Below are 23,874 nucleotides of genomic sequence, written 5' to 3'. Positions count from 1 at the left end.
GATCTAGGAAAATATAATATGAATGCCAGGTAGTATTAAGAACTCACGTGATACTTGATACTTGTGACCATAAATGTAAGTAAAATTAGTCAGCATGATTTTGCATTTTCCTCTAGACACACACAGCTCCATAGGTGTAGACTTAGATTTGAAAGATGGCTGGATTTAAGCTGGATTAAAATTTTTCCAAGTATGACCAAGTGAGAGTGAGACAAGAAAGTTGAGGGTGCATGGAACGGAGTTGAGGATGCATGTCACAAATAATGAAGGACCTCGAAATTTAAGTTGGATAAAAGAGTAAGTGATGACTCAAGGGATAGAGGAACAATTAAAAGATAGTAGGATTGATAAATTATTTATCTCTATTTTCATAAACAAGACTTAAGTAAGCTGCCCAAGTAATAAAGCTTTTGAGTGACATAGCTCGAATAGACTCTGAATCCAGATGTGCCTCATTCAAGTCATTCTGTCCATGGTACTGACAACACCAAAGTTGCCTTGCAAATCTGATTTTCATTGGCATACCAACCTCCAAAAAGAGGCACCTAAGGCAAAATTACAAGTTAGACAATTTTTCCCAGGCCTCTTTCACCTCCCTCTCCTTCTATGTCTCCATACTAAGAGCCTTTCAAGTGTCCAAACTCCCAAATGATACTCAGCCTTGCCTCCCCCACAATACACACAAACTCATGTTCACTTTTCCCTACAGATGAACCTCCTTCATGAAAATCTGAACCACTAAGAATTTCTCTGAATAGAAAAATATTTATACATATAAATGATCAAATAAATTTAATCCTCCTCACAGGTAGTTTCATTTTAACAGGGAGTCTGGTAAACCCACTTTAATTTCTAATGTGAAATATATTAGGTAGAAATAATTAAACTGGACCAAGAACCTTTTGTTCTTGACTTTTACTATTTCTAACACCCTCTCCCTTAAAAAAATAAATCCTTTAAAAAATCCAAGGATTCTGATTTTTATCTTCTCTCAAGGAATGAGAAAGTGATGACACTGACATGTCATGGATCAGATCCAAAGTTTGGTTAAAGATATTTTATATTTAGAAATGTAAACTGAAAACTATAGTAAGCCTTGAGACTACATGGCAAAGCAAGTACAAAATGTAGCCAGTTTGTGGGCACTATTGTTCGTATGAGTAAATAGTTGAAAAAACAAAGGTTTTATTCATAATTTATGTCGAGATTATTATTTTTGAGGAAACTATCAAGTTAGCACAATAAGGAGGTTTCAATCCTGAATATACACCGAAGTATCATCACTGACTATCGTGGAAGACAGAAAGTAAAATTCTACTATAAATACTACACATCTCTGCATTTAATTTATTTTCAATTATCTCGTGGTAAATTTTATTACAATTTGCAACTACTCACTCCACCTTCTTTCAAAAAGATAATCATCCCCACCTGTTCCTATGTAATTTACAGTACTCCTGTAGGAATAAACATCTCTGCCTCATTCACTTTGGCCTTGGCCACTAATTTGCTTTGACTAATGGTATATAAACAAACATCCAAGCATAAGTTTTAAGAGCCACTCTGTATTTCTGCCAAATCCCTTTCTTTTTTCCCTCTGTTACAAGGACAGCATGGCCCAGATAAAAGTTGTTCTCTAGCCTGGATCTCAGAATTAGAAGATATGTAGAGCAAGAGCAGAGCCTCTGACAACCTTCAGCCAACATGTAGCAAGAGCAAAAAATAAAGATTTTTGTAAGTTGCTGAAATATTGAGGTCATTTGTTATGCAGTGTAATTTAGCAAAAGTTAATATGGCATGTATTCCTTTCATAATCAGAAAAAAATATATTTCTCACCGCCTCAACTTTTAAGGACAGCAGTTATTAAAATATTTCAAAAACTAGAAAAAAATAAACTATAATCATATTTTTAAGACATCAGACTGTTTATGAAGTAACAAGAAGTAGATCAACTAAAATTCTAGAAGAGCCATTCCTAGGTGAGTTGACAATTACCTGCCATTTTCTTTCCTAGGAGTATTTAAAGAGTCTTGGCATATACTGAGAATTAAGATTGGCCTGGGCAGAAGGACTCTAATGGTGAAGATAGAAAACAGAAGAGCTTTTTAGTGGAGTGGTCTGAAAACAAGAGAGCCCCAAATGTAAGGCTAAAAGGAACATTTGCTCCTGCACCATAGGTGATGCAGGAGGCTGGGAGAATGAGCTGGAGTGGCAAAGAGAAAGCTCCCTCTGTCTCATGCTTAGGAGAAAAAGTCTTGCTAGAAAAGGGGGACTGACCACAAACAACAGATGACAGGTCTCCAACATTTGCCTGAATGTGAAGCACTATGAAGGAAGAGATCAAAGAGCTAATCTCAAAACCTTCAAAGAGCAGAATTGAATCTCCTGCAATTTTCAGGACTACGGAGAAGAAACCTGACAATCAAAAAGGTCATGCGAAATGAACCAGAGATAGAGTAAATCTTACTAAAACTGCAGTCCAGATTGACCCCAATAAAATCTAGCTCAATTCCTAATTAAATTGAGGTGACAACACCTTACCCAATTGGCCTAACAGTTGAAAAAGGGAACCATTTCTTAGTGGAAAATATCATCTTCAGCCTCCACATAGTTAAATTATATACTCATATAATGTTCGGTATATAATAAATTACAACTTATGTAAAGAGACAAGAAAATGTGATCTGTAATCAAGACAAAAAGCAGAAGATAGATGCAAAGCCAGAGATGATGCAGATAATGGTGTTAGGAAACAAGAACTTTAAAACAGCATTACTAATATGCTAATAAAGAGAGAAAAAAGCGGACAAAGTTTATGAAAGGATGGAGACAGTCGACAAAAAAGGAAATCTGTTAAAAAAAAGAAGCAAACTTCCTAGAACTGAAAAGATAAGATATTAAAATTAAATTTATTGGATGGATTTAATATTAGGCTGGCATAAGACAGAACTAGTAAGCTTAAAAAACAGGTCAACAGAAAATACCCAATTGAACCACAAAGAGAAAAGTATAAAGAGAATAGCGCAAGAGACATGTGGAACACAGCCAAAATATCTAACACAGTTGAGTTGAGGAGAGAGATTGAGGTAGAAGGAAAATTTAAAGATATAAAAGACAAAACTTCTCCAAAGTTGATTAAAAAAAAAAAAATCAACCTAGCACACCCCAAGGAGGATAAATGCAAAGAAAATCATGTCTCAATACCACATAGTCAGACTGTTATCAACTAAACATAAAAAGGAAATCCTAAAAGCCACCATAAAATAAATACATATTCTTTTAAAGGAGCAATAAAACTAGTGAATGACTTTTCAACATTAATTATGGCAGCCACAAAACAAAGGAATTTCATATTTGAAGTGCTGAAAGAATAAAAGATGCGAAACCAGAATACTGTACCAGGAAGTTCTTCCTCCAAAAAGAAAGTCAAAATAAAGACAATGAAGACAAGCAAAAGCTGAGAAAATCTGACTCCAACTGATTGGCACTGCAAGAAATATTACTTCCCTCCGATTGAAGGAAAATTTTCGCAGATGATAGCAAAGAAATGTAAAAATGAATAAAGAACATTAGAAAGGTATATATGTGGATAAATATAAAAGAATATTGATTGTTTACCAAAAAATTTTGTAGTTTATATCATATACTGAAGTAGAATATAAGAAAAAATAGTATAAAGGGCAGGAGGAAATAAATGAAGTTAAACTGCCTTAGGTTTTGCATTGCTTGGGAAGTGGTAAAAGTATTGATTTAAGATATACTAATAAATATAGGATGTTTATTAAAATCCCCAGGATAACTAAAATATTATAATTATATAACTGAAAAGCTAATGAGTAAAAATGGAATTTAGAAAACTTGACAAATAAAAAAATGGGCAAAAGAGGAATTTAATAAACCTCAAAGAACAGATGGAATGCATAGAAAAGAAATAGTGAGATGACAGATTTATATCTAACTATATTAGTATTTACATTAAATGTAACCAGAATAAACATCCCAATACATAAGACTGTTTGACAAACATAAAGATTGTCAAACTAGATTAAACAAACATGACCCAACTATACGCCTTTTCCAAGGTATATACCTTAAATATAAGAATACAGATAGGTTGAAGTAAAAAAGAAGAAAAAATATACCATGGAAATATTGATGAAAAGAAAGGTAGTGTGATTATATTAACAGAAGTTCAAAGTAGACTTAGAGGCAAGAAATACTACTAGAAATAAAGAAGGTAACTTCAAAATGGCAAAAAGTTCGCTTCAAGTTATAACAACCCTAAATTTTTATATCCCTAAATAAGAGCTTCCAAATACATTAAGGAAGAAGAGTAGAAAGAACTAAAAGGAAAAATAGACAAATCCACAGTTAGAGTCCATGATTTTAAGACACTTCTAACTAATAAAACAAACAAAAAACACACAATCATTTGAAGATTTGAACAACATAATTAACAATTTAAACTTATTGACACACAGAACACTAACATCAACAGCTATAGAATAAACATTCTTTACAAGTACACATGAAATTTATCAATCAAGCACAAACTCTTTCAGAGAATAAGAATGAGAAAGAGAGAGAGTGAGTGTGAGAGAGAGAGAGAGAGAGAGAGAGAGAGAGAGAGAGAGGACTTCCCAATTCTTTTTAGAAGACCAACAAACCCTGACACCAAAACCTAACAAAAATATTACAAGAAAAGAAAATGACAGGCCAATATCACTCGTGAATGCATGTAAAAATCCTAAACTAAACATTAAAAAGATTGAACTCAACGACACATAAAAGGTATAAAACAAAGGTATTTCAAAAAGTTCATGGAAAAATAGAAGTAAAAGATAATGTGAAGATAGTATGAATATTTTCACGAACTTTTTGAAGTACCCTCAGGTTATCACGACAAAGTGAGGTTTATCCTAGGAGTGCAAAGTTGGTTTAACATTTGAAAATCAATCAGTGTAGCTAACTATGTTACAGAACTAAGAACACAAACCATATGATTTGTCTGAATAAAAGCAGAAAAACCATTTGATAAAGTTTAATAACCATTCATGATTTAGAAAACCCAGAAAACTAGAGATCAGGACTTCTTCAATGGGATAAAGGGTACCTACAAAAACCTACAGCTAACTTCATAATTAATGGTAAAATATTAAACGTCTTTTCCCTAAATTCAGGAATGTGATTATCACTATTTCTATTAAGCACCGCTCTGGAAGTCCTGACCATTGCAATAAGGAAAAACAAAGGAACATTTATAAAGACTGGAAAGGAATAAGTAAAATAGCTGTTATTCTCAGTTGATATGGTTGTATAATTAGGAAATACAAAAAGAATCTCCAAACTATTAAATATTAAAATTAAGTAAATTTAGCATGATTGCTCTTTATAAGATCAAAATATAAAAATCAATTGTATTTCTATGTATTAGTATGAAACAATTCAAAAATAAAATTTAAATAAACAATATCATTTACAACAGCTTTAAAAAAAAAAAAAAAAAAGATGACTGGTAAGGGGATCTTAACCCTTGACTTGGTGTTGTCAGCACCACACTCTCCCAAGTGAGGCACAGGCCGGCCCGCAATAGCATTTTTAAAATGTCAAATACCTAGCCATAACTCTAACAAAAGATGTGCAAGACTTCTACATGGCAAACCATAAAACACTGCTGAGAGAATTTAAAGACCCAAGTAAATGGATATATAATCCACGTTCATGGACTGGAGACTCTGTATTGTTAAAATGCCAGTTCTCTCCATACTGATATACAGCTTCAATGCAATCCCAATCACAACACCAACAGCTTTTTTAAAAAAATTGTAATATGATTCTAAATACATATGGAAGCACAAAGGATGTATATAGCCACAAAAAGCAAACAAACAAACAAAAAACAAGTTGAAGAAGAAAAAGTTGGGGGAACATATACTACCAAATATCAAGACTCAGCATAAAGCTATAGTAATTAAGACAGGGTAGTTTTGGTACAAACATAGACAATGGAAGAAAATAAACACTCTAGGAACAGATCCATCTGATCTATATTAAAAGCATTTACTCTATAATCCAGTGTGGAAAGGGCGGTTTTTTCAAAATATGGTGCTGGATCAACTGACTATACGTGTATTTTTTAAAAATTCTTGATCTTTACCTTACATCATTCACACAGATTAATTTGAAATTGATCTCTACCTCACATTGATTTAAAACGCATCACAGAGTAAAAGGGAAAGCAATAAAATTTCTAGAGGAAAACTTTGGAGAATATTTTCATGATCCTGCAGTAGGCAAATATCTCTTAAACAAGACATTAAAAATACACTAACCATAAAAAGCAGACTTGGCAAACTGAACTTCATTAAAATTAAGAACTTCCATTTATTATAAGGTACTGGTAAGAGAATAAAAAAGACTAGCCACAGACTGGGAGAGGATATTTGCCATACAAAGGTCTCATATTCAAAATATATAAAGAAGTCCTACAAATCCATTAAGACAGCTCAATTTTAAAATACATCAAAAATTAATATATTAAAAGGTGTTCACCATCATTACTCACCTGGGAAATGAAAAAGAGAAGCCACTGCACACTAACCAGAATGGTTAAAATTAAAAAGACTAATACTATCCAATTCTGATAAAATGTAGAGCAGCTCAAACTCTTCTACATTTGTGGTGGGGATGTAAAATGTTACAATCATTTTGGGACAAAACCATCCAGCAATTTTACTCCTAGAAATAAGATAATATGTTAATCGAAAGATATATACAAGAATATTCATAGCAGCTTTATTCATAATAGTCAATAACTAGAAACAATTCAAATGTCCAATAACAGAAAAATAATGATCAATTCATTCAGTGGAATACTACATAGCAATAAAAAGAATGAACACAACAACATCATGGATGAATACCACAGATATAATCATAAGTGAAAGAAGTCGTTCCATTTATATTAAGTTCAAGAACACGCAAAACTAATCTATGATGATAAAAATAAGAATAGTGATTACTTGAGGGTAGCAAGGGAAGTAAAAATGGCTAGTAAAAGGCATGAAGGAGGTTTCCAGAGTGCTAGAAATATTCTACATCAGGATCTGGGTGGTATTTACAAGGGGTCTATACATATGAAAAATTCATCATGCTGTACAATTAATATTTGTGCGTTTTACTGCACACATGTTATACCTAAAATTGAAAAACTGCTACTACTGCAGTTGGTTGAAATAGGTGTATATTTGGTGCAAATCTTCTTACTACAGAGGATACACTGTATAATTTTTTTAAAATGCCAGAGTCTAGGAGAAAGGTGGCCAGGGTTTCAGCCCCAGCTGTATCATTTAGATGTGTAATAAGTCATTTAACTGGCTCTTAGTTACTTTACCTACTAGAGTGGTTAGTACAGATAATTCACAAAGTTCTTCTTCATCTAAAAATCTGAGTCTCTGAGATAAGCTTTTTAATTAAAAAGCCAAATTCATAGATTTTGAACTACCATAAAGTCATCCAAGGCTTAAATTTAGTGAAACTGCATTAGCTCTTATAATTCTAATTCAAGAAGGTTAAAGGAGATAACTGCAGGCTGCTGTTTATCCTGAATTCCCTATACCTATATTTAAGATCATGTACTTTGGCCTAGACACTCTGGTGCCACCCCCTTCAGCAGCCTAGAAACCTGACAGCTAGATTACCTTTCTTTTCTGAGGGTGGGTTATTGATTCTTCCAAGCCTTGCTCAAGCACTAACTTCTTTAAAATGTCATCCCTCCTACAGCCATTCAGTCTAAATTAATTGTTCCTTCCTCTGTGCACCCACAGCATGTTGCTTGTACTTCTATTATAGCTCTTACTTCATTCTGTATTTTAGTTACCTGCTTTCATGCATGCAAGTTGGCCCTTTCCAAAAGAAGGATATATCTACTCAGCCAGCCAGATCAGCCAAATCAACCCTGCAAATCAGTGGGTGGCAGCACTATGAGATCACCTTTATATGTGATTCTATGTTAATGGTGGCAAAGTGAGATAATAGATACTAAATGCTGATGTCCCCTACTCACAGCAGGATTAATTCTAGCCCTTACCTTAGCTTATTCTCCAGGAGAATAATGAAATTGCCAAAGGCAGACAGCTAAATAAAGTAAATTAGGCCTGTAGTGGTAAAACAAATTATTTATTAAAATAATTATCAAATATTTTTATGTCAGTAAATAGATGAGGAAGCAAGGGGACTACTTGTGGGCTATACCTTCAGGCATCTTTTTGGTTAACTGACCCTGCTCCCATACACATGGTTGGTACAACATAACCTCTATTCCCTGATTGCTTTAGTACAATCAGAGTTCCTCCTCAAAAATTTTAGAAACATATTGTACAAATAAAGTCAGTCCTCTGGATGGCAAAAATTGTAAGATATAAACAATTAGGAAGTTGTCGATGGTACTGTGTTTTTGAACATGAAAAAGGCAGATCTGTGGTAAGAGAAAGTGAAGCTTGCTTATAGCATAAAGCAAAGACTGGAAATAGTCCTTAGGACCCTCAACTCTGGGTCTAACATTCCTAGGGCCTTACCCTGCATTTGGGTTTTGGGAGATAGACACCCAAATATTTTTACAATAAATGTTCCCTTTTACTAAAGCTAGTTCAATTTGAATTGTCACTATGAAAAGAATCCTGTGATAGACTGTTATTCTGATGACCCCTCAATTAACCATGCTTCCTAGTATTCACATCCTTGTGTAGTCTCTTCCTATGACGACTCTGAGCGCCTGTGTGTTAGTCTGTTTCGGCTGCTTATAAAAGAATACATGAAACTGTGTAATTTTAAAAGAAATGAAATTTATTTCTTACAGTTTCAGAGTTTGGGAAGTCGAAAGTACAGGGAACACAGCTGGTAAGGGCTTCTCCTGGGTGCTGACTCTCTACAGCAACTCAGGGTATCACATGACAAGAGGATGGCATGAGTAAGAGAGAGCTAACCTTCTCACATGCCCTCCTTATAAAACCACACCCATTACTCCATGAATGGATCAATCTGTTCATGAGGACACAGTCCTCCCAATCTAATCAGTTCTTGAAGGCCTAACCTTTCAAATATCATAATCGGATTTCCTGCTCTCTTAGCACTGTTACAATGGGAGTCAACCTGCAATGAGTTTAGGGAGGACTTCCAATCCACAGCAGCCTGTGACTATTCTGACTAACAGAATAACAGCAGAAGTGAAACTGTTCGAATTTCAGGCCTAGCCCTTAACTGGCCTGACAGTTTCGCTTGCTCTTTCTCACAATGCTTGCTTCTTGGAACCCCGTTATCACATCATGAGGCTAATGAATCAGCCATGTAGAGAGATCCACATGTGGGAGAACCAAAGCCGTGGTCAACAGTCTCAGTCGACCGTCTAGATGACTACAGCTATAAACAGAACCCCAACTAAGGCCACCTAAAGCAGAACACCAAATTAATTCACAGAAATGTGAGATATTAAATTGTAGTTTTAAGCAACTAAATTTTGTGATGTTTTGTAATGCAAATCTGAACTAATAAAAAAATTCAGTTCCCATGCAAGTAACTTGAAATTATATTTTCCTCACACAAACTATGTATTAGAGCAGGGGTTGGCAAACTGCAGCCTTCAGGCCAACCATCTGTTTTTGTAAATAAAGTTATACTGGAACTCAATCATGCTCATTCATTTATATATTGTCTATGGCTGCTTTCATGCTATAAGGGCAGAGCTGAGTATCTGTGACAGAAATCATATAGCCCACAGAGCCTAAAAAATGTACTATCTAGCCTTTTATAGAAAAAGTTTGGCAAACCCTGTAAAACAGTACTTGGCAAGTATTTTAATATAAAAATGACAAAATATAAATCTACTTTACAATCAACTTCTCATACTTAAAGCATAACATTACAAATATTTAGTAGAATTGGCCTAACACAGTGTAAAGCATATCATATGGTACATACTTAACTGAGTTGGATTGTTTGTTAACAAGTCAGGCTATGATCAGATTAATAAATTACTCATGGACAGAAAAACAATAGAATAATAAAATTTGATTTGTTACTATTTAGCTGCTTAAAAATTTCTACTATGGGGGGGTCTCCATTATTCATCTTTGAGTTTTTCATGTATTAGATATAACCACTTCTGAGAGGCATTAAGAATCAGAAAGGAATGAATGTTTCTTTATGATACATATGATACATAACTGACAATTTTTTTCATTAATATTTCACAAACTCATCTAGAAAAGACAATAGGAAAACTTAAGTCTAGTATTATCCTAGGTTAATGATTCTCAATTTTTCCTGCCAAAAATTATCTTTGGCAATGCTCTAAATTCTATAGATTCTTTTTTGGCATCTGGCATTTCATAAGGTATCCTTCTCCTTTTATATATATGCCCCAAATCATTATTTATTCAATCCCAAATATATAAGGTCCAAGCCCTGGCTCCTCATCCTTGGGATCTACTATTTTCCTCATCTACCAATTAAAAATTCCTTTACTACAAGCATCTATATAACAATAGTTATACAGTTACACAAGCACTTATATAAAAATAGTATTATTTTGCTATCACTCTACCACCCTGCATTACTGCACCATTTGTATAACACTTAAAACTTTCAAAACACTTTCTTAACTATAGTACTTAGTATTCTATAACTATACTACCCAAATATATGTATGTGGAGGCAGTTTTTTCCACAGGTCTTAACTAGCCGTAGAGAATATCAGAGGTGGTTTCCAGTACATACTTTACTTTAAACCTGTACCTCAAAAATCTCAAATTCTTGCCCTTAGTTATTATACCACAAATAGCATCTTCTTACTCTGCCCAAAACTTAAGCTGGAAAACAAAAATTTAGATCAAGCAGAACTCCTGTACAGTACTGATCTTAATGATGCTCCTAAAATAAGACTGCATAGTAGAAAAACAGCATGGGGATAAACCAAGATTGAGGTCAGATATCTTATCTAAGAGTTGTATGGTTGCTTTCTGTTGCCATGTTTAGAAAGGTAATTATATTCAAATTTAGTATAATACACAACAAACATTTATTGAGTACTTATGCGGGCATACGCATTAAATGCTTACATTCATTATCTCACTTACCACAACCACCCTCTAAGGCAGGATTAGTATTATTTCCCATTTTACAGATGAGAAAACTGAAGCTTAGAGAACTTTAAAAATTTAACTTCATTTAATGTAGATATAAACTCAGGTGGACTAATACAGAGCCCATCTACTATTCTAAATATCTATGTGAACCTAAACATAATATTGTTCATTGAAGGTATATGTCTTATTTTTATAACAGCTTTATTTTAAAAATATATTAGCAAAGTAATTATAACTTTTTTTGAGGGAGTACTAATTTTTGTCTTCCAGATCTCTAGTATACCAATTTAAAAAGTAAAAAGTAACATCTCAAATACCCCTAAATCACTATTGTGCTTCCAAGCTTAATGGTGGGAATCAGTCATTACACTTAAATTCATATCATTTTTATTCTAAGTCGTAAGCATTTTGCAATTTGAACTCTCTGTAGCATGTGATAATTGAATGAAATAAAATTGCAGATATTGTGCAGTGGAAGTAACAGACATTTCCATTCGCACTTGGTATAGATGTCAGTACCTTTTTCTAGCTATTTTTCCTGTTTGAAATAAGAAAGACATTTCAGATTGATAATTTTGCTGTCAGTAATAGACTGCGGATAACATGAATACAAGCAACAATAGAATGGTAAACATGAGGTATGTTCCTGAGATTGGGATTAATAAAATCTAAGAGCTGAAGTAGATTTTAGAGATCTAAACTTTCCACTTTATAGATAATGATACAAAACTCCCACTGAAAAAAATCCAAAACAGAACTTCATCCAATGTTCTTTTCCCATGTAAGAGTAATAGAATCAAAATTGGTCCGTTTCTAGTCTTTGTTACCATAGATTTTGTGAATAAAGTAGGAATATATTCAATCGACATTTTAGTATAAAAAAAGAAAAAAAATGAGAGGTAGTAATTGGGGAAAAATATTTTTTAAGGCAGATCTAGGATACAATAATTAATTTTCACAGTAAACATTATTGTAGAAAACTACTATTTCACAAAAAATTAAAAGAATAAATATAAAGGTCTTACACAGACTTCTAAAAGATTATTTACAGTGTTGAGCAGAACTCTGTAGTGTGTCTTTAAAAAGTGTTCCATTTTCAAATAAGGTTTGGAGACACTAAACTAAATAAAGGCTAAGAGAACCTACAATTGTAATATTACTCACATCTTTAATATGTTAATGTGCTTTAATATACCGTGAATCTCCAAAAGGAGAAATATATTACGTAGCACTTTCCAAATTTATTTGACCTTATAAAAACCTTTTCATGACATACCTATTATAATATTATTTCAATAAATATTACTCAAACAAAATTTAGGGAATTCCATTGGAAGAATCGATTTGTAGAGAAAAAGACTAAAGACTCATAGCTAATCATAAATTCAAAATAAAGCAACATAAAAGCACTGTTTTAAAAACTAGTAAAATCTCACTATCTATTACATGTATACCACTGTTCCAAAATGTCCTTAGACATCATTATGTACAGTACGAAAAAGTTTAAGTCAATCATTTGCTACTGATATACAGATTAACTACCTTTGATATTAGAGGGGTCCTGGATTTAAGCCACTAATTGTTATGCCCTAACTTGCTCTGGTTCTAATTTAAAATTGTCTGCCAGAGGAGCATTTTCATGGAAGAAGCAAGAGAAAAAGGAAAGGAGGAAGATATAGTAAACTATATTCTTAGGGAAAAAAAGAAGAAAGCAAAAAGTCATCAAGACTTCAGGGAACCTCTAGAAAACAGCACTTTTCTCCTTCTGGTGGCAGAAATGCCTCTTCTTTTGAAGACTTCCCTTTCCCCTCTGCTGTGGTCTGAATGTCTGTGTCCCCCCGAAATTCGTGTGTTGAAATCTAACCCCCAAAGTGATGGTATTTAAGAGGTGGGGCCTTTGAGAGGTGATGAGGTCATGAGGGCTCTACCCTCATGAATGGGACTAGTCCTCTTATAAGAGAGGCTTGAGGGATTCCTTTTGCCCTCTCACCATGTGAGGACACAGGTAGAAGGTGCTTTCCATGAGGAAACGGCCCTCACAAGACAAAGAATCTGGTGGCGCCTTGATCTTGGACTTCACTGCTTCCAGAACTGTAAGAAAGACTGAAACTGTCCGTTATTATAATTTCCCAACCTGCATCTTCCTCCTACCCCAGTTCCAAGGTCTGCCTGCAACATACTTAGAAAACAGAGCACCGAAAAGGAGAAGAGTCTGTGATTACATTAATTGCCTGATCACATTGTTTGAGTCCCTTAAGTCAGCTCCTCCTCTCTGTTCTATGGCTATGTAAGTTAACAAGTTCCCCTTTCCCTTAAGCTAATTATGAGCTCAGTATCTGTCATTTGCAATAAAAGGGTCTTAATCAGCCTACAGTACTCAAGAAAGAGATATGCCTCAAAAGAATTTGTAAAAATTAGGAAGTTAATATTCAATAAAGGTGGGAATATTAATTAGTACATACTTTTTGGAAAGCAAGTGTTAACTTTGATCAAAATTTTAAAACTCTTATACCCTTAACCCCAAAATTGTACTTATAGTAATTCAATTTACATTATAAAAAACTCACAAATGTATATTGATAAATGTACAATATTATTATCTACAACATTTGTCACAGTGAATATTAGAAATCTCGATGTCCATCAATTCAGGACCAATCAAAAATAGTATAACCCATGATGCAATAAAAGAGCCATTAAAATGAAAGATGTTGCAGTAGACTGGATGTCCTCCCAACCTCATGGAAGTTTAATCCTCACTGTAAATGTTGAGGGTGGGAAATCCTATTATGGTAATTGAAAGGTGGGGCCTTTAAGAGGTGATTAGATTGTAGGACCATGCTATAGTGAATGGATTAAAAATGGTGGTCATAGGCATGGTTCTGAGGGCTTTAAAAGGACAGTGCATGAAGAACTGTCTCTCTGCTTCTACCACCTTGCAATGTGAGACCCTTGGGTCTGCCACTACAACCAGATGGACTTTGGACTTCCCAGCCTCATAAACTGTAAGCAACAAATTTTGTTTTTCTTTATAAATCACCCAGTTTTGAGTATTTTGTTATAAGCAACAGAAAGTGACTAATACAGATATATATGAAAATCTTCAAAGATCTTTATAAAATAATTTTTACATGCCAAGAAGGAATATAATGTACTCGTTAAGAGCTTACACTCTAGGGACAAACTACACGGATTCAACTTGCAGGCTGGTCCCTTATCACAGTAACTTGAGCAAGTTAATCTCTCTCTGCTACAATTTCCTCAACTGTAAAATGGTGATAATACTAATACTATTATGAGGACTAAATGAATTAATAGCCTCTGTAACAGGCTCTAGAAAGTATTTTATACTTGGTAAGCTCTCAATAAAGTTTACTATTATTTTCACTAATATAAAATGATATCTAAAATACAACAGAGTGAGTGAGTGAAGGAGAAAAAAGCAGAATATGAGCAAGGATCACAAAGTCAAATTCCTACAGGAGTCAGGCAGATAATATAAATAGGTTTAATGGAACTGAAGGAAACTGGAGAATGAATGCCTTATCTCAAGGGGACAGCCACTCTAACCAACTACTGTATTGTCATATAAGAAAGAGTTGTAGCGCTGCTGAATCTTAAGATTCTAAAAATATGAGTTTTATATGAAATATACACAGGGTCTTCCAAAAATTCATGGAAAGATTAATATTATCTTTCAATTTTATTTTTCTACGAACCTTTTGAAGTACCCTCGTATAGAAGAGTAAACAAAAACTAAGATTTTAAAAGTGATTAACACTAGAGAGAGACACTGGAGAAGTAAGGTGATGGGGCTTAATTTCACGCTTTACCTTTCTGTATTATGACATTTTTTAAACACACAAATATACCTTAATACATTTTTAAAATTAATTAAAAACCTGGGCCAGCCCCATGGCTCACTCGGGAGAGTGCGGCGCTGGTAGCGCCGAGGACGCAGGTTCGGATCCTGTATAGGTATGGCCAGTGCGCTACCACACCATGCCGAGAGTTGCGATCCCCTTACCGGTAAAAAAAAAAAAAAAAAAAAAAAGTTAATTGAAAACATGACTTAAAAATTTAGGATCTTTTACACATGGAATTTAACTTCTACCACATGGATACTAATTTTATCAAAGCATAGTTTTTAAAGTTTGCATTAGAATCAAAATGTTCAGTACTGACTCTTATGTAGAAGGGGGAGAGGATAATACTTTTTAAATGTTTCTTCATCTTTTTTTACATCTGAAAATAGTATTTACTGTATTCAATTTCTTATTTCCAAAACAGCCAATGGTTCTTAACCTGAATTAGACTTTAAAGATTATTAATTTCAAGTGCACTTTTTTCTTAATGCTAAAAAAACCCCCAAAATAGTAAATAGAGAATTAAAGAAAGCACTTCATTTCTACTTAGCACTCAGACTGTACTTGTTCTCTTCCTTTTACAAGTTTCAGCATTAATATTTCAGCATCAGGCAGATACAATTAGTCATGATCCTGAAATCACAAAGTAATAAGTAAAACCATTTATTATAATAATAGACATTCATACTCTGATGCCTTGAACCCAAAAGTGAAAACACTTATTTTTTAGACCTTCACTTCAAGTCTAACTGAATGTCATATCATATTTAATTCTTAGCATAGTTGTTTATATGCTTCCCAATGATACTGTAGATTAGAAATGAGAAGGAGGCGCCAAGGCACGGGTTCGGATCCTATATAGGGATGGCCGGTGCGCTCACAGGCTGAGCGTGGTGCAGACCACACAGTGCCGAGGGTTGGGATCCCCTTACCAGTCAGAGAAAAAAAAAAAAAAAAAAAATGAGAAGGGGAAGGGCAAGTGTGTAAAGTCACAAGTGAAATGCTAATACATTCTAGAACTATACTATCACACTACACAAAAACAGATATTCAGAATAGAATCTAAGAATATAATTGCTAAGCACAGTCAGACCTGTGCTTCAATCATGGCACTGCCACAGATGTAATCTTGAGCAAGTTATTTACCTCTCTACTACTCAATCAGTGTAAGAAGAATAAAATAGTACCTTATATAAGACATAAAAATTAAATAACATATCTAAAGTGCTCAGCATAAACAGAAAATATCAGTGCTCAATAATTGTTAGCTATCATTATTTAAACTTGATTAAACAAAAAATTAATCATGCTCAGTATCTTCTCTCTTAGAAGCAAGAAATGTGTAGTGCTTTAAAAATTTGGATCAAAAATGGCTTGATGTAAGTTTCGGTGTTTGTACTTAAGTTATCTACATAAAAAATAAAATATAGAAGCACTTTGTTCCTTAAAATGCAACATAAATGAAGCATCAAGTTGTTAATATCCAACCTGACTGAATAATGTTTTCATGTTAGTGCTAGAATATAAGCTCCACGACAATAAGGACTGAGTCTGTCTTATTCACTACTGTATCCTTTGCTCAGCACAAGGTCTTGGAGCACAGTAGGTGTTGAATAGTGAATACATTATTTCATTTGTTCCTCACGTTAAGCCAATAGGTAAGCATAATTACCCCCATTTAAAGCTGAGGAAAGTGAGGTAAAGTGTGGTTGAGTGTCTCAAAAGTGGCAGAGAAGGTATAACTTTGGACTCCTATCAGTGCCACTTTGACCAGCAGAATTAACCTTCAACATAACAGCATTTTCAGAATTTTTTTAACCTATAATTTCACATCTTCAGTTTTTAAGATGACATTAAATTCCATTACTCAAATAATTCTCATACAAACTATGCCCATCAACTAAAGCAATATATGAAATTTGATACTATAAAACATCTCAAACATACAGCATAATTAACATCATCCTATTACCATGAATATATATCTTTTAAAAAATATGCAACCTCACCCCATCTACCTGAGCTGTCATTTTAGTAATAATAGCAGAATTATGGTTTACCTAAATGTTCCTGAGTAACTGCTTCCTAAGGCACTATATAAATTTCACACCATCCAACTTTTTAATTAAATACCCTCTATGCAATTACTTCATTAATAGGTACTATGATAAAAGGGGACAACAGAAGCAAAGAACAACATCACCTGTTTCAAGAACTTTAAAATTTACTTTGAGTAAGATGTGTATACATGAAACTGCTAGCAGATTGTTCTAAAGCAACATACAAAGTAGACATGCTAGAGTACTTTTAAAAGTTTGTGGAAAAATTCATATCATCTTTTACTTCTATTTTTCCACGAACTTTTTGAAGTACCCTTGTAGATGTTAAGCATTTTCACATACATTATCTCAGTTGGTTCTTAAAACTCTGTGAAACAGGTATCGCCATCTTTATTTTGAGGAAGGAAACTGAAATTCAGAGAGGTTAAATGACTTTCCAAAATAAACGGTAAATCAGGGTCTGAAAGCCAAGTCTGTGTAACTCCAAACTCTTTTTTTTCCTTAAGTACACCATGCAGCCTCCTACATGAACATGATTACAAGGTACAGACAACACTTATAAACACTGTAGGAAAACAAAAAAAGACATCGTTGAAGAGCATAATTCCTAGGAAAGATTTTGTTGAGGAAGTGAGGCTTGAGCTGAGTCTGAAACTAAGTAAAGACTACCAGTAACAGAAAGATTAATGCCACAAAAATGTCTTAATAAAAAAAGAATTTAAATTTTTTCCTCTGGTTTATAATGACAGAAACTAATCTCAGAAAATTTTATCTTTTCTTCCATTTCTTATTCCCTTGCATTTTGATGTATAACCTACCCCATCCCCCATAACCATTCCTACTATGAAAACAAAAACAAATTAAGTCTAATATACTATATTTCTCTTTGCAGCTAGTCAGGATGCTAAAGGATAGAAACATATATTGCCATAAGAGCCTAAAGTGATTTTAAAGGAATGATTCCTGCATTTTAGTGGTGAGAAAATTTGAGACACAGAGTTAAGTAATATGCTCAAGTTTATAAACCCTTCCTAGCCAGACTGGAAGTAGAACATGGGTCTTCCAGTTTTCTATGACTCAGGGCTCCTTCAATTTTTTTGCCAGAGTACCAATAACAGTAAAATGAGAAGGTCTGGAGTTACATAATGGGTTCACTTGAAATTTCTTTGAAGTTTCTGATTTTATCTTAAATGCTCATGTGAATTCTATACTGTGTCTAATTCACTCATGCTTATCTTAATATTAAAGTGATTTAAATTACATACTCTTCAATAAAATTGATATTTCAAAAACTATCATATTTGTTCCGACAGCTTAGATGCTAAGCCTTCTAGTATCCTTTGATACAATGCCATATATCCCAATTTGAGAAGTAGGGCACAAATTATGATAACACTTCATCACGTCTCATTTCCTTGCTCCTTTATTTTCCAAATTAAGAATTTTTCTTTAAGTACAGCAAATTTAATTCCACTCTTTCAAATTATATAAATACTAGCAAAGCTACTGTAAAAGTTGTTAGGGGTTGTTTATTTTAATCACAAAATTTTCAACAAGGTCTACTTAGTTAAAATTAGTTGATTAATATGAAGTATGTTATGAATTCATCAAACAACCTGGACAGAACTTCTTGGCAATACTTCATTAGACATTTGCTTTTTGAGAGGTTGCTCAAAATTTTTTTAATTAAAGTAAGATTACATGCTATTCATATTGACTACACTATCAATTACTTTTAAGCAGGTTAAATAATCTTCTTCCTCCTTAGTATTTATCTTCTCTGCCCAGATTTGAAGGAAAAAATCCTTCGTAGTTTCATTACTTTCTTTTTCAGGATCTGTTTTTCAACATCTCTAATTCCATATGTGCTTCAACTTGTTCAATCCTATTTACCGAAGTATAGATTTTATCTATTTCACTGACTGTTTCAAAAAAGCACCCTGTGGGCCTGCTATGTAATTGTTGACTCCTACTGACGCTGTTAAAAAAAAAAAAATTTTTACATCTGCCCCACATCTTGTTTCTAGTTTTGAAGCAGCATAGTTGTTTATTTGCTTCATGTTGTTCATTATCACACTGTCTTTAGTCCCTGATATAAATAGTAACAGAAGTAGAGAACATTAAAAACACAAACTAGACCTTAGGTCACCAAAGACCATATAACCTTCATTTCTGGCAAATCAACACAGGACAGTTACTAATAAGGATACTGTTCTTAAAAATGGACAATAATCTTCAACATAAAATGTTCCTATATACATCCTATTTTTATATACATACATGTTCTCATTTTCCTGATTAAAAAAACAATTAGTATAACTAAAATATCCATGTTACATTAATCATGATAATCTTATTTCCAAGTCCTAAATAATCCAAGATAGTAAAGCAAAAAAAAAGTCTTTGCTAAATATTTCCCTTTCTACCATTATTTTTCCAAAAATCTAATACAGTTAATTTGTTTGATGAGAAGTTTCAGTAGATTGTGTACTATCCTTGCCAAATTCATAACTGAAATTTAGATAACAAAAACATCTAGTGGATAAAAAGTTTCAATGCACAAATGCTACCTTTCAACAGGTAACTGAAAATGTTACAAAGAAGTCAATTAAAGACTTTAGAAATGACAATACAATTTCACCAAAATACTACCTAATACACTGTAAGATGTGTGTGGGTAGACCATACTTTCCACTATCTTTATAAAACAGATTTAGATAAAATACTAAAAGTCACCCTTGTGAAGGATGCCAAGGAGATTTTATAAAACAAGCCCTCCACCTTTAAGACAGCCACAAATTACAACTTAAAAACATCACAGTTTTAAGTGTGGCCTCCTAACTCCAATTTCTTAAATATGAAATCATAGTACTTAAGTTCAGTTTTACATAATAAAACTACACGATTTACTACGTAAAACTAAACTTAAGTACTATAACTTCTGATAGTTTCATAGACTATAAGTTTTACATAGTAACCTATGTAGTTTTACTGAGCAAAACTGAACTACTTGAAGTTCTAGAATATACAAAATTGTACAACAAAGCTTCATTTTTGTAGGTTTTTTCCCCCAAATCACATGTAACATCAAGACCATAGAAATTAAGCTGTCTGTAATACAATTTACTATTCACAGACTGAAATCTGGATCTCTTTCCTCTGATTCTTCTCCATGTTTCCAGGTTCTATCATTAATAGACAATATTTATATCAATAATTTTAGAAGAAATAGCCCCAGAGTTATTTTTAACTTTGAATATCCATTTTATCCTATTGCCCTCTGTTACCACTTCTTCCACATCTGTAGCTTCCTTTTTATTCCTTCAGCTACATCTTTATTCCTGGCCCTAGACTTTTCTCCCTAGACTACTGTACCTCATTCTCATGATAGCTCCTCCAGATGGTCTTTAATTCCACTGTCAGTTATCTTCTCTCCTTGACATTTTGCCTATACCACCTATCTAATCCACCTGGGCCTCTCAAGGCCTTTACACTGGATTTTTATTCTGCTCAAGAGCCTCATCCTCAACTACATGTTTATTTGTAAGGTTGCCACTGACTTTCAACTCCCCTTAAAAATGCCAGTTTCTTCTCAACTCTGGTAAATGTACTAAATTCTCCCTTCAGGTGGGTCACATTTGCTCCTAATCCACCTGAATATGGAATTCCTTTTGCAGTAAGCTTGCGAACACATAGCAAAAAAGTTTAAATAACTTCTGGGGCTACCCTATAAGGGCTGCATCTTTCAAAGCACTCTGTACGATCCCTATCTACTATGTTACTTGACCAAGTTAACATGATCCATTAAATACAACTATTAGGGAAATCTTAAATAAACAAAAGAAAGATATGTTCTTTTAAAAAATACCTCTATGGTTTTTAACTTTTAAACATCTATGGCCTTTCATTTCCACGGACAGCTGATATTATTTTGGTTTCTATTAGACTTCACTCTCACTACTCTATTAATTTTCAAAGCATGGCTAGAATTTAAAGTGCAAGTTAAGGGTTAATATAGGGTATACACTTTCACATTTCCTGATCAGATGCTTTGAAAATCAGCAATATCAACTCTAAGAATTCTGATATATAAATGAATCTTCGCAGAAGGAAAGAGTTTCAGCCCTAAGAAAGCAGTGCATCTTCTGATTTAAGGGATTCCCTTCCCTGCAACTGGTTTAGACAAGTTTCTCTTCTCCAGGGGCTTTCGATGAGGAAAATTCAATAATTCACCATTAATATCTGGAAAAAAATACCTGAGAAAGGCAATCCGTTCACTAAGAGAAGAAGTGGGGGGAGGAGGGGGTGGATATCCCCTTTTCATAAAACTCGGCAGCTAAATTAAGCTTTGTTCTCAGTATCTACCGGCATTCTCGGAGATTTTTTCTACCTAATAATAAAAGCAAGTCTCATTCAATTTAGTCCCTTCTCGAGCACCATCTCAACCTGTCAGAATTTGACAAGGAAAAAATTTTTAAAAAGAAGTGGGGGAGACACTAGGATACCCGTCTACCTCGCTTCTTTTTCCGAAATCTCATCACTGAGTTTTGGATTTCCTTCACTCCAAACTAAACCCTCAGATTCCAAATATAGTTCTTTAACCCGCGCCTCGCTACTCAATTACACATCACAGCAGAAACCCCTACAAATCGTCTTGCTATTCATCTTGGAAGGCATGCCCTGCAGCAACTGCCTATCGCCGAACTGAGGGATATTACCCAAATACAACGCAACGGAATCAGACATGCAGAGCACACAAGGCTTCAGCGAGGGAGGGAAACGTGACCCGGGAAAAGTGCACTCCTCACCTGCCTCGGGACCATCCACCGGGGGGTGAGGGTAGGGGCTTCCCACAAGGGAGGGGGAGAGAGGAGTCCGAGTGGGGGAATCCTTCCCTCTCAAGCCGGCCGCAGGCTGCAGCCCATCCTCGCTAAGGAAACCGAGAGGCAGGCAGAGGGCCCTTAGCTCTGAAAGGCGGAATGCAGACACTTTCTAAGGTCCGGACACACGCAGATCCCCCACCTCCCGGAAGAGGCGAGGGGTGTCCCATGAGTGGCTGAGGGGATGCCCGGCTGGCGAGGGGCAGCCCAAGGCGGAGCAGAGTTTCGTCTGATGAACACCCGACTCGTGTCCGGCCGGTGCCCGGGGCAAGCACAGCTACAGTGGTGTGGGACCGCCCGGGTGGGGGGAGGGGTGGGGAGGAAAGGGGTGGAAATGGGATTCCCCCCTCTCTCTGAAAAGCATTAGCGGAGGATGCGCCCGGGCCAACCGAGAGGGCGTGCTTCAGACTGCGGAGCGGGATCCCGCTGCCTGCACAGGCAGCGCGGAGCCCCGCAGCGACCGCCGCACCGGCCCCTCGGTCCCCGGGGGCCAGGGACTTCGGCTGCGAAGGCGCTGGGGCCTGACATCCCACGGTCAGACCCCAGCGCCCGGGCGGACCCCCGGGAACACCCCACCTCCGGCGTTCTCAGCGGTTGTAAAATGCAACCCCCCCACCCCACATCTCCCGCCTCAGTCTTCCCTTCTTTCGAGGCCGCAGAGAAAAGCCACCACAGGCTAGTAGCCTGAGGCAAGTTGGGGACAGCGGCCGCGGCAGTCCCGGACCTCCTCCCCCGGTTACCTGTGAGGACTCCGACACGGATTTGATGGTCGTGGTTAGTGAGGATCATTCCCTCGGTCGCCATGTTTCCCAGCGCAGTCACCGCACTGACAGGAGCCGGGAGAAGCCAGAGCCCGGAACGCGCGGGCCGGGAGCGCGCTCGCCTCGGAGAGCGCGAGAGCTAGGGCGCCAGGGGAGCGCGAGTCAAGAGGGAAAGGAGGGGGAGGGGGCAGAGCGCTTGGTGGCCTGCGTGGGGGAGAGGCCGCGCCGGGAGTGCGCGGGTCCGCGGGAGGGGGCGGAGTCAGGGCGCGCGACCCCGAGCCCGGCTAAGAGGCGACCTGGGGGTGGGGGATGCCGTGGCCGCACGGGGAGAGCGCGCGCGGAGAGGGCGGCGGGAGACCGGAGAGACCTGGACCGCTTTCCGGAGCGCCAGACTCAAGGCGGCTAAATGGAGACCGAAGGGATAGGAGAGCACACGCTTCAGAGGTTGCGGGGGCGGACTCGGGAACAGGGGCGGAGCTACACCGAGGCGTGGAACTCGTGGATAGTGATGGGAGGAGTGAGAGCTTGGATGCGGAGTACTGGTAGCGGGAAAGAACCGGCCCAGCCTAACCAGGACCGGGGGGACGCTCCTGGGGGCGCGAGTAGCCCCTGATTGGCTGGGAGAACGCGGAGCGGGTGCGCGTGAAGCACGAACGCAGGGCCAGCCCCCAGACCGAAGCAATCCCTTGCCGAGCCTGATGGCTCATCGGTTAGTCGCCTCGGGCCGGCTTCCCCCGGCGACGGAGCCTCACTGAGGAATCGCGGGGGAAGCGGCAGGTTCAGCACACTGGGCCTCCCCGCACAGCTCTCGGGAGTGGCCGGCCGCTCCACTTAAGGCGCCGGGGAACCTAGAAGTGGCTTAGAAAGCTGCGTGGGTGGCAGGACGGCGGCCACTGTGACAGCCCGCCGTGGGCGAAGAGGGAGGATCCTGTCCCCCCTCATCTTAGCCGCTTGTTTCCTCAGCCAGCTTTCCCTGAGGGAGGATTTCTGCCTCACCCGTGCGTTAGGATCCCATCTCCAAGTCAGTACCTACAAGGCGATCCTCACAGCGAAGCTTAGGAGTCAGAGGCAGAGCATCCCGAGTGGAGATATCTGGTTCCTCTTGCTCCCGCTGTCCCTTGGTTTTTGTGGCCTTAACCCTCCTCGCCACGACCTCTGCTTTTAG

The 23,874-nt window shown here is 36.6% G+C and overlaps 1 protein-coding gene across 4 annotated transcripts in view; it reads right to left on the bottom strand.

Annotated features, from left to right (window-relative positions):
- GPHN (gephyrin) overlaps positions 1 to 23,140 on the bottom strand; it is a 562,178-nt gene extending 539,038 nt beyond the window's left edge. For 3 of the 4 annotated variants that reach the window (XM_063088482.1, XM_063088484.1, XM_063088483.1), the window contains exon 1: positions 22,689 to 23,139. In XM_063088482.1, coding sequence (XP_062944552.1) covers positions 22,689 to 22,752 — 64 coding nt within the window. In that variant the 5' untranslated portion in view covers positions 22,753 to 23,139. Of the gene's footprint in view, positions 1 to 22,688 lie in introns of all 4 variants that reach the window. The other variant, XM_063088486.1, reaches the window with a different exon arrangement.
- Positions 23,141 to 23,874: the final 734 nt, after the last annotated feature.

Source organism: Cynocephalus volans, chromosome 3 (assembly GCF_027409185.1).
Source record: "Cynocephalus volans isolate mCynVol1 chromosome 3, mCynVol1.pri, whole genome shotgun sequence".
Taxonomy (NCBI): Eukaryota; Metazoa; Chordata; class Mammalia; order Dermoptera; family Cynocephalidae; genus Cynocephalus; species Cynocephalus volans.
The sequence above is the reverse complement of the archived record's forward strand: the minus strand, read 5'-3'. Positions and strand labels throughout refer to the sequence as shown.